The sequence below is a fragment of the Aotus nancymaae genome, unplaced genomic scaffold (genome assembly GCF_030222135.1).
Source record: "Aotus nancymaae isolate 86718 unplaced genomic scaffold, 86718_ANA_hifiasm-v0.15.2.pri h1tg000040l, whole genome shotgun sequence".
Lineage (NCBI taxonomy): Eukaryota > Metazoa > Chordata > Mammalia > Primates > Aotidae > Aotus > Aotus nancymaae.
The window spans coordinates 28,691,369-28,703,626 of NW_026988454.1; the positions used below are offsets into that span (position 1 = coordinate 28,691,369).

General features: G+C 44.0%; 1 protein-coding gene across 8 annotated transcripts in view; it reads left to right on the top strand.

Moving 5' to 3' along the window:
- The first annotated feature begins 2,415 nt into the window (after nucleotides 1-2,415).
- Nucleotides 2,416-12,258, top strand: part of REPS1 (RALBP1 associated Eps domain containing 1) — a 77,205-nt gene continuing 67,362 nt past the window's right edge. For 4 of the 8 annotated variants that reach the window (XM_012474463.3, XM_012474465.3, XM_012474468.3 and 1 more), the window contains exon 1: nucleotides 2,416-3,153. In XM_012474463.3, the coding sequence (XP_012329886.2) occupies nucleotides 3,001-3,153 (153 nt within the window). In that variant the 5' untranslated portion in view covers nucleotides 2,416-3,000. The remainder of the gene's footprint in view (nucleotides 3,154-12,258) is intronic. The other 4 variants (XM_012474470.3, XM_012474464.3, XM_012474469.3 and 1 more) reach the window with 1 other exon arrangement.

Sequence of the window (12,258 nt, forward strand, 5' to 3'; positions counted from 1 at the left end):
CTCTGTCTCTACAAAAAACACACACACACAATTTAGCTGGGCATGGTGGCCTGGGCCTGTGGTCCCAGCTACCTGGGAGGCTGAGGTGGGAGAATCACCTGAGCCTGGGAGGTTGAGGCTACAGTGAGCCACGATTATGCCACTGCACTCCAGCCTGGGCGGCAGTGGGAGACCCTGCCTCAAAAGAAAAAAAAAAAGAATTCAGATAAGGGGCTGGTGTGTGGTGGGACTATTTTAGAGCAGCTGTTGTGGGAAGGCTGCTCTGAGGAGGTGACATATGAACAGGGACCTGAAATCATGTGAGTGAATACACCATGCCATAGTTTGTGGAAGGACTATTTTAGATGGCAGAAGCAAAGGCCCTGGGGCAGACAAGAGCTGCAAGGCCTAGCAAAGGTGGCAGAGAAAAAGATGCAAAGACAGTTGTGAGCCAGTCCCTACCTCGTTGTGCTCTTCCCGTTTACACCTTTGGAAGGCAGCTGTCTGGAGGGCTCTGATCACTTTCTGCAGTTGCCCTAAAAGGACATACGAGGGGCTGGCTGTAGCAAACTGAAAGTCTTAGAGATGGAAAATAAGCTTAATGGATAGTATATACTTACCTTTATCAAATGCTAATAGTCAGGTCAGAAGATATTGACAGGTCCACAATCTCTTATCTTTTTTAAAAATAGATAATACGATGCCTGTGACTGTGCACATATTAACATTCCGTGAAGGCCTGGAGTGAAATGAATAAATATTGACACTAAGCGGCATCCACAAAGGCTAGAAATAGCTTCATGCAAGCTTAGCTTAGATTTTGCCTCCAAATGAGGCAGGGCAGGTTTTACTTCCAAAGGGTTACAAAAAAGTCTTTAGGTTTTCAGTGCTCTTTGAATTTGCTATTACCTGTAATAATGTCCTCATATGTGCCATCTATAGGAACCGCACTCTGGGAAACAACTTGTAGAAGACAAAATAAAAACCAAAAATCTGTGTAATTCTGCCTTAGCTACTGTCTTTGAAATATTTTATATTTGCTAAGTGTAATTTCTTAAGATATATATTATTATTATTATTATTATTTTTGAGACTGAGTCTTGTTCTGTCACCAAGGCTGGAGTGTAGAGGCACTTCCTCTGCTCACTGCAACCTCCATCTCCTGGATTCAAGCGATTCTCCCTCAGCCTCCCGAGCAGCTGGGACCGTAGGTGTGTGCCACCACGCCCGGGCTAATTTTCGTATTTTTAGTAGAGACAGGTTTTCACCGTGTTAGCCAGGATGGTCTCGATCTCCTGACCTCGTGATTCGCCCACCTCAGACTCCTAAAGTGCTGGAATTACAGGCGTGAGCCACCGCGCCCGGCGAAGATATTCTACTTGAAATAGCTTAAGAACCCCCTCTCTGAGACAAGTATAGATTAAAAGAGCACCACTCCATGATTTTCATAAAGGAGGAAATAAGGGATGGCAGCCCCTGTGGGCAGCCCGGGCCTACATGAGTTGATAGAGTTGATGATATAAGTGTATAGTATTGCCCGGGCGCGGTCTCTCTCGCCTGTAATCCCAGCACTCTGGGAGTCTGAGGTGGGCGAATCACGAGGTCAGGAGATGGAGACCATTCTGGCTAATACGGTGAAACTCAGTCTTTACTAAAAAATACAAAAAATTAGCCAGGCGTGGTGGCGGACGCCTATAGTCCCAGCTACGCGGGAGGCTAAGTAGGAGAATCGCTTGAACCTGGGAGGCGGAGGTTGCAGTGAGCTGAGATCGTGCCACTGCACTCCAGCCTGGCGACAGAGCGAGACTCCGTCTCAAAAAAAAAAAAAAAAAAAAGTATAGTGTTAAGTTTCGTGACCAGAATGACTTTGTGAACAAAGTGGACAACTTTGCCAGTTTTCCCCTCTACTCAGCGAATTTTGTGTCTCAGGTAAATAGTGGCTTGAAGCACGAATGAGATGAAGCCTTAAAGTTGGTGTCTCTGCATGGAGGGTTCCCGGATAGACTGGATGTCCAGAGTCCTCCAGAGCGGATGGAAATACTGCATTTACCTTCAGTTATACCTGACACCAAAAAGGTACAGATAGAATGGTAATAACCTGAACAAGCCTCCCCTTTCAATCCAATATTTATTTTAGACGCTTAGGACCAGAAGCTGCGAAACATAAAAACTGCAACTCGTATGTATCTAAGTTATCTCGGTCTTAGTGAGCTACTGGCTGTTCTCCGCTGCACCCCGCTTTCCGGGGGTCTTGCTGCCCCGGTCTTCGCGCAGAGGGTGGCGCGGTCATCCCGCCGTCGGGCGCCGGCCACCAGGGGGCGCTGCGGCCCCCTCCCTCTCCCGGGAGCGGCCAAGCCAGCCCGGTGGGTGTTTCTCTCTCCCTCTCGCGCTCTCTCCTCCCGGCCTCACATCCGGGTCTGGAGCGCGGCCGCCGCTGTCACTGTTGGTGCGGGCGCGTCGGGGCCGGGCCGGGGCGCTGTAAATGGCGGCGGAAGGAGGCGGAGCGGTGGCCACGCTTAGCCTAGAGCCTCCGAAACTTTAGGTTCGAAGCCCCACAACTTTCCGGGAAGCGCTGCCGCTCACGAGGCGTGTACAGAAGGGGAAGCTGAGGCGGGAAGTCTGGGGGACTCGGCGGGGAGCCGGGGAGACTCGAACCCGCGGCGGGGGCGGAGTCCGCCAGTGCCTCGCGCCTCCGCAGCCCCCGCCTCTTTCTCCACCCTCTCCGCGGCCGCCGCCGGGGCCGGGGCCGGAGCCGGAGCTACAGCCGCCGCCGCGCTGTGCGCGGACCCCAGGACTGCGCCGGGCCTCGCAGGCGGCGGCGCGCGGAGCTCAGCGGGGCCCTCTCCTCGCGACCTCTGGGCCCTGTTGCTCGGGCGCACCTGGCGCGTGTGAGGCCGGGACCGACGGCTTCGGGAAGCGAGGAGGAGGCCGGGCCACGCACAGCCCCCGCCGGCCCAGGGTCCTGGGGCCGGGCCCCTGGTAGTGCATGCGGGGCGGGGCGGCCGTGAGCCGGAGGCGAAGATGGAAGGCTTAACGCTGAGCGATGCGGAGCAGAAATACTATTCAGATCTCTTCTCCTACTGCGACATTGAGAGCACCAAGAAGGTGGTGGTCAACGGGCGGGTACTGGAGCTGTTCCGGGCCGCGCAGCTGCCCAACGACGTGGTCCTCCAGGTAACGCCTCGTCCGGGGTCGGCGGGCGGCTCAGGCCATCAGTGGCCGGCTTCCGGGAGTGGGAGTGGGAGTGGGCGCCGACTCCTTGGTGCCCGGCGCGGGGCTGGTTCCTCGGGGTCCCTGTTGCGGGCCGGGGCCGCAGGTGCCGGGGCGGCCTGGACTCGCGCCGCGGGCGAGGGAGAGGGGGTCGCCCTTAGAGGACGGAGCTCCTGTAGTGGGGGTCTGAGGAGCTTCAGCCGGTATCCCCCACCACCCTGAGAATCCGTGCTCTACCCTGCAAGAGCTATCTCACGTGAAGGATCTTACGTTGTTAATGTGTATGAATTCTAGAACCTGGTATACACAGAGCTCTTGGGATCCTGCAGAGTAGTGAAATTATCAGTATGGGCAAAAAAAAATTTTTTTTTAATTCTTGAATTAACTGAGAAGACGCGATAAAGTGAGTTTTATAGATTTAGGAATCGAAGAAGCAGGTTTTTTTAAAAAAAAAGGAAGCAAAATTCGTAGGGAGATTTTAAAAAATGTGAACTGGTTAGTAGTTTTACAGGTAGCACCTAGGAACTTGTAGTTTTCTATAGAACATGTGTGTGAGATGAGACTGAACAGTGTTTTTCAACGGGCATTCGAAAGCATTTGTGGAACTTGTGGATTTGGGTTGGGAGATGAGCATTCAACAGCTGGAAGGCAAACGTGCGTGTTTGCCCTAATCTGAAGCTCTGGAGGAGCAAGCCCTATCGGTTTCAAGCCTTCTTTATCATATCTTCTTTTAAAACAGAAGACTTCCTAGAAGTTCTTACCTCATATGTGTGGTGAGCATTAATGCTACTCTGTTTAATGATTCATAGCTGCTAGTAGGAGTCTATCTAAACAGCGTATTGGGAAGAGGTCCCTTTCATCTTTTATACTGATCCAAGCTAGTTATCCACATCTGCAAAACTTAAAGGCACATGTAACAGCGTATGCAGTGGATTGCAGAGCATTGGACCAGGGTTTTGAGGGCTGAATCCTTGACCCTGCTCTGCTGTTAACCAGCAGTGTCACTTGGGATCAGGCACTTTCCCTCTTCAAGCATAAGTATGTTCATCTACAGAATGAAGGCAAGTTTCTTCTAACAAGAATTCTGTGAATATGAAAATGTCCACACATGGGCCTGTTAGAAGTTACATCTGCATTAACTATGACTGAGTTGAACGAGTTCAATCTTTTTACACGTTCTTGTGTTTTATATTGCTTTTTTAAAACCTTGGGAGGAAAAGGTGGGTGTCTTATGTGCCAGTGAAGGGCAGCGAGGAGTCCCAAATTCATCCTGTTGAAAAGAGACAGATAGTAAATATTTCAGGCTTTGCTGGCCGTATATGCTCTCTGTTGCATATTTTTCTTTGTTTTTGTGTTTACAAAACACAAAAATGTGAAACCATTCTTAGCTCTGGGACATATAAAACAGAGTTTGTAGCCTGCTAAAGAAGGGTGCTGGTGGTGTGGGCTGCCTCGTATATAGCTTTGGGGTAGGACTTAAAAGATCTGGTCAGAACATGCTCATTAGTGATACTCTTTTTGCTCCTTTTGAAGAAGTAACAAAACATACCTTCAAGTTAGGATCTAAATAAAATTAAGGAAAAGTCTTCTCTGTTCTATTTTGGTTTGTCTTTGAGATGAGAAAGAGTTGAAATAAAACTGACTAAATCTTTTTAATGATACAAGAAGACTTTAGCACTTTAAATGTAATTTTTAGGACAGACACATTAGCATTAATGAATCCTTACTTGAAACATGTTTAATCCAATGCAAGTTATTTTTATGTTTTCCTCAATTTTACTAACATTCAAAAAATAAATTTCTATTGTCTTTTGGCATAAAGAGCTTAAATATTCAGGGTTTAGTTACAAGTTAGAAACTGCTGGAACTCCCAGAAACAGAACTCTTACAGTAATGTATACTAAATAGCAATCTAGGTATCTTTTTTTTTTTTTTGACATGGAGTTTCACTCTTGTTGCTCAGGCTGGAGTGCAATGGCGTGATCTCAGCTCACTGCAACCTCTGCTTCCTGGGTTCAAGCGATTCTACTGCCTCAGCCTCCTGAGTACCTGGGATTACAGGCACCCACCACTACGCCCGGCTAATTTTGTATTTTTAGTAGAGACAGGGTTTCTTCATGTTGGTCAGGCTGGTCTACCTCCCCACCTTAAGTAATCTGCCCGCCTTGGCCTCCCAAAATGCTGGGATAACAGCCAATTTAGATATCTTAAAGGCAATTTACTTTAAAATTGGTCTAAGATATACAAATAAGAGACAAAAGGAGAATATGTGCTTAATTCCCTTAAGGCAGTTTGGGATTGTCTGAAAACACAGTCCTCTATTGCTTTCTCAGCGGGAAACATTTGAGGCAACTCATATCTAATGCTGCATTCTCTGCTTAACACTGGGCTAGGCATTGCAGGCATCAGAAGAGGAGTAAGAAGCTCTTAAGGATCTTGTGTCAATTATAGGAGTACTCATATATATCATAAGGTAGATTGTATGCCATAGGAGAAGTGCCAAGTGTTATGTAAATACAAAAGAGGTGTGACCAAGAAAGGCTTTTTGACTTAATTGAAATGGACTTTAAATTAGGGTGGAGTGAGGGGAGTGGAATTATGACGGCTTCCAAGCAGAGAAAAAAGTAGAAAGTGTAGGAGACTTCTCAAGGACTAGTGTTTTCAGGATAACGGAACATAGAATTAGAAAGAGGCTATATTAGGAAAGACCTGAAGAAGGGCAGCAGATAAGATATTTCAGCAGGCAATGGAGACCCATTGAAAAATGTTTGAGTGGCGGAGAGGGTAGGGAAGGAGACTCATTGAGTGATCTGGATTGGATACTAGGTCATGGACATCCAACCAGGGTGACAGCAGTAGAACAGAAAGGGAGAGACTGAATATGTTACTGAAGGATTGCTGGGTAGCCACTGTATCAGGTGCTTTGTGGAATAATGTTTAATTGTGGCCAGATTATCAAGGTTGGATGGAGAGCTTTGAACTAATTATGAAGGTAAAAGGGAGTAGTAGATTTCAGAGAAACGACTCATAAGGCAGTGCGTTAGGAGTCCTTTGTCAGGGCCACAGGAGTTAGAGGAATAAAACTGTAGACTTAACTTGGGGGCTGATTTTGTATGGCAGATATGAAGTGAGAAACTAGGCCAGTGATACTAAAACATGGAAATGAGGGTGACAATGGGGAAGGGGCATTTGGCAGTGTCTAGAGACATTTTTGGTTGTCATAACCAGAGGGGAGAGAGCGATTCTACTGGCATCTAGTGAGTAGAGGCCAGAAATGCTAAACACCCTGCAGTGCACAGGACAACCTCCACAAGAATTATGTGCCCAAGATGTCAATAGTGCTGAGACTGAGAAACCCTAACCTGGACTATAGTGGTGGCAGTGGGACAAAAAATTAGATATGGGTTGGGTGTGATGGCACATGCCTGTAATCTCAGCTACTCTGGAGGCTGAGACAAGAGAATCAATTAGAACCTGGGAGGAGGAAGTTGCAGTGAGCCGAGATCATGCCACTGCACTCCATCCTGGGCGACAGAGCAAGACTCTGGTTCTCCGCCTGCCCCCCCCGCCCCAAAAAAAGAGAGATGGTAGAAATTATGAAGGTAAACTTGATAGGCCTGGGTTACTTGGCAGTGTTTTGGTGAGAGTATAATAAGGTAAGGATTACTCGCCATTGGACACCACTCACAATTAGAAAAGGGGCAGAAAGAGGACTTACTTTTTGTTTTTTTGAGACAGTCTCACTCTGTCACCCAGGTTGGAGTGCCCAGGTTGGAGTGCAGTGTTGTGATCTCAGCTCACTGCAGCCTCTGCCTCCCGGGTTCAAGCCATTCTCCTGCCTCAGCCTCCTGAGTAGCTGGGACTACAGGTGCCCACCACCACAGGTGACTAATTTTTGTATTTTAAGTAGAGATGGAGTTTTACCATGTTGGCCAGGATAGTCTCAATCTCCTGACTTTTCGATCTGCCCACCTCGGCCTCCCAAAGTGCTGGGATTGCAGGTATGAGCCACCGTGCCTGGCCCGAGGGCTTACTTTTTTAAAGAGACAATGATGAGTTTGGTTTCTGGCATTTTTAGATGGCAGTTCAAATCTCTTGGAGATAGTTGGAAGTGGGTGGAGATTTATCCACCCTGACTGCTGGTTCTTACAACAGTTCAGGTTTAGGTGTTCAGAGTCTATTCCTCTGTTTTGCTCACCTAAGTGTTTAGGGACAGGAGACAGTGTCACATAGACTAAGCATGCGCATACATATCAGCACCTTGGTTGGTACAGTAATTTTTAGTGTTTGTTAATAAAAGTTAATGAGGGGACTGAGTAATCTGGGAGAATGACCATAAAGAACAAAGAATACTGAGCCCAGAGCCGAACGAGGAAGGAGCTGGCGTTTATCGACTAGCCTATTATGTTCCTTTGACAAGGCAAATCATTTTTATGGAAGAACTCATTTGATCCTTGCAACAACCTTGTGAAGTGGGTATCATTCTTGTTTATTAACTAAGATCTTGATAGCAGAGAAGTTAAATAATTTATTTGTGAATAGTTCGTATCTCTCCCATACCATTATTCATGTCCCAGCTCTTACCTTCACTTCACTGTTTGTGTAGTTTGGGGCAAGGAGAGGAATAAAATTTAATTGGTCTGATTTTGACTTGCCCATAGGTCTTATGAACAGTAGGGATTTTAGAATATTTGATTTTGAGTTATGTATCAACTTCCTTCTTTGCATAGTAAGTAGTTTAATGTATGATGATGTCTTGAAACACAGCCACTTCAGAGAAAGAGGGAGATTTCTTGTAGTTGGTATCCAGGGCACACACAGATACAATTTTTCTTTATTACAACTGTCAGATTTTAAGGTGTGTTCCATTACTCTTGCTTTGGAATAGCAGAGGAAAATCTATTCTGAGTTTGTTTGTTTTTGAAGACAGAATGTCAATAGACAAAGTGAAGGAGTGGATGCTTTGTAAAATTTTCTCCATGCCACATAAGAACAAGACGAGGGGGAGAAAAATCTGGCTCCTAGGATTTAATCACGAGGAATTTTGCTATCTGCTGAGCAAGAAAATATTCAGTGTTGTGGCTTAATAGTCAGCTCTTCGCGAAGCAGTTTATTTTATTTTTTGAAGATTAGGAAAGATATACTCTTACCACACGAATCAGAATGTTTTCTTAGCTTTCACCAAACAGATATTTCTGTTTGGGGAAATCTCTTAACACTTCATACAGACTTTGAATGCATAATAGGTTAATAAAAAGTTCTAGTACTAACTGTTCTTTCATTGATGTTTGTAAGCAATGCACCTTATTAATGAAGCTGAAAATCTTTAGATCATTTGTGTTGAGCAATATCTTGGTAAAATATTTGAATAACACACATAAATTTAATGAGGAAAAGCAACAACAGTGAAACAAAGCATTTTGTTTTTCTCTCAAAACTTGTTTAAATCAATTACAAGATCTGGCATTAGTGATAAGTTTAAAAATAGGAGAGCAGAGCTCATTTGTGTGTTGAAAGTTATAAACTTAATGAATCTCAGGTTTGTTATTCTGGAGTAGTGGTTTTTATTGTGATTTCTGAATCACTAAAATAATTGTAATGAACTACAGAAATAATCTTGCCTTAATCACTTATCTATACACAGTTGAAAAAGATACTGTTTGTGAAAGAAGTCACAGTTAATGTCTTTCTGTAGTGTCCTATTTATTTACTTTTAAAATTTCTGTCTTCTTGAGTTTCTTATGTTAGTTTTAGTCATTTTGTTTATTTGGTTTTTTAATCAATAGCCCAGAGTTAGAGTTTTAGTATATTGGGAATTCATGCCAAACATTTGATGGAGTGACACGAGAGCACGAGAAGCTGGTATGAAGAGCACTAACTGTGGGAGGCAAGTTTCAGTCCTGGCGTTCGCTAACTTTGTGACCCTGAACAAATCACAGAATGTCTGGTTTTGCTATGGGATTGGGTTTTCATGATTTCTGACTCGAATGAGAGTATCTTTGTGTAGGAGTGGCTAATCTATTCCAGCCATACCCCTTAAAAAGTAGCACAGTCTTGTGATTAATTGCTCCACTATCTTGACACTGGAACTAGAGTATTTTACATTCTTTGAGGAACATAAAGAAGAGATAGATACAAGAGGAAACTGATGAAAAGGTCATAAATCCATGGGTGCTTAGTTCTTCAAGGCCATGAGAATTTGAAATGGGTGATAAGACTGGTCATTTCTGATGTTTTCTCTTATATATGTTTTATTTTCTGTAACCTTTTCTATTACAGATGCATCTTCACTCATCTTTTCTCTCTGTGTAAGAGATTTGTCTAATGGAAGTTAAACCATATACCACATTTCATTGAGATTTGATAAATTCTAAGACTAAGGCTCTTTAAAATTAAAAATAACATTTCTTCTCCATTTTGTTTCAAGAATTAGCCATGTATTGAATTTGGGGTCTATCTCATTAAATAATGAAGAATTTATTAGTCTGTCTCTTTTGGGTTGTTGATTCCTTTGAGATTCTGGTGCACATACTGGACATCTGCTAAGAAAACATCATTCCACAGAATTTTGCACTTAATTTGTGGTTTCTAGCCTTCCCCTAATTGAGTCAAGCCTATCTTATGGACTTCTACATTAATTCAGTTTTAAGGAAGAGCAGGCTGACCTGTGAAATGCTAAACATTTCTCTGTCTTAAATTAGTTTTAAATACTTTCAACAAAGACTTCCTTGTGGCTGTTCTTTGTATTGGGGATATATATGCAGTGGTGAAGGATCAAGACATCTTCTCTGACTTGTGCCAGTGTCAGAAAGATCTGGCCAGGCATGGTGGCCCACACTCGTAGTCTCAGCTACTCGAGAGGCAGGAGGATCACTTGAGCCTGGGAAATCGAGGCTGCATTGAGACATAGTAGTGCCACTATACTCTAGCCTGGGCCACAGAGTGAATCTCCAAAAAAGAAAGAGAAAGGAAAAGAACTGTGTACCATAATAGAGAATTATTGGGTGAAGAGGTAATGGGGACCTAGAGGAGGCCTGGATGGGGGTAGGGGAGGAATAAGATGTTTCATATAGAGAGAACTGGGAAGGGCCTGAGGCTGTGAAGAGTGCAGTGTGTTTAAGGAACTGAAAAATGGACAAGAGGGGAGAATAGCAGGGACTGCATAAGGCGGGCCCTTGTACTCAGTGATAAGGAATTTGGATTTTAGTGGAAATATACTAAAAGTTTTTATTTGAGGGTGTAGCATCACCTGAATTATATTTTTAAAGATCACTCTGAATGATATATCAGCAAAAAGAATACTGGGGGCAAATAGAAGAGATAGGCCAGTGAGTATACAGCAGTCAAGGCAGGAGACAGCAGCGGTTTAGATTAGCAAGGTGGCAGTAGGATTGAGAGCAGTGGACGTATCTGAGAATGTTTTGAGGTGGTAGAAATAGGAAGGCATAGTAATGGGTCGGATATGGAATGTAAGGGAGGGGAAAGAACTCAAGGATGTTGCTGGAAGTTGCCACTATTGGATGGTTGAGAGAGGAATGAATTTTGGGGATGTTGTTTCGGTGGGAGGGGTAAGGGTGAATTCAGGAATTTCTTCACCTTTTGTCTATCTTAGTTCTCAGAAGCCTGTGAGGTTGTCGGGTAGGCCTGTTAGAGAGATCTATAAGTCTTGAGGGATTCAGAGATACTTGGCTTAGAGATGTCAGTTTGAAGATTATCACTATATTAGTGATATTTAAGGTAATGAAAATGAATGAAATAATTGAAGAAGAGATTATAAAGAAGAAAGAAAGATTGGCTAGAATTGGAATCCTTAGAAATGCTGAACATTTCTCAAGTTGGGTAAACTGGAAGGCCTCTTGGAAGAAGGCTAAGAAGCCAACAGCCAGGGTAGTACAAATTGGGAATGTGTAATGTACAGTATTATGTTCTAGATGCCAAATAATGCAAGTATTTCAAGGCGGGGGTAGTCAACTGTATTGAGTTTCACTGAGGGGCTGAGAAGATGTAGGCAGGAATGTGGCCATTGGATTTGGCAGCCTGGAGTTTATTAGTAACTTCAGTGAGCCAGTTTCATGGACTAGTGTAGATGGATGCCAGATTTGAGTGGTTTGAGGGATAAACGGTGGCTGAGGAACGAGAGATAGGGTATACAGATAGCTTGTAAAGAATTTTGCCTATGAAGGGGAATAGTACAGTGTGGAAGCTAGAGGTATATGGGAATGTAAAGAAAATATTTCATTTCTTTCTTTTTGAGTGTGAGAAATTCTGCAAAATGATTTTAGTTGTTAGGATTGCTAAGATAAGGAAGGGAGATAAGAAGTCCTTGAGAAAGCAGGAATGGTCAGGATCCTGACTGCACAGAATCCTTTGATTTAACAGTTTTAACAGTAGCGAATAAAGAACATGGTTACAGAGGCAAGTAGGAATATAGATTTAGTGAGCAGAATATAGATTTAGTGGGAGGATGTTCTGGGCTAATGGCTTTTATTTTTTCCTACAGACTGAGGCAAGATTAACAGTTTAGTAGTGACATAAAAATCTTAATATGAAAGTAAGAAAAAGTACATTCACATAAGCTTCAAAGAGGCTTAACATACTTAGGAATAAACTTAAGAGTCACCAAGATTTTTATATTAAAAACTACAAAACAGGGATAGGCACAGTGACTTATGCCTGTATTCCTAGCACTTTGTGAGGTCGAGGCGGGCAGATCACTTGAGCCCAGGAGTTTGAAACCAGTCTGGGCAACATAGGGAGACCCCTGCCTATAAAAAAGATGAAATAAATTAGCTGTGTGTGGTGGTGTGCACCTGTAGTTCCAGCTACTCGGGAGGCTGAGGCAGGAGGGTGGCCTAAGCCTGGGAGGCAGAGGTCAGAGAGACCTGACATTGCACCAATGGACTCCAGCCTGGGCAGCAGAGCGAGACTATGTCTCAAAAAAAAAAAAAAAAAGAAAAGAAAGAAGTAATTGGACTTTATTAAACATTTTAAAAACTTTTACACTTCAGAGGATACTTAAGAAAGTGTGAAAAGAAAAGCCACGGACTGGGGAGAAATATTTTCATATTA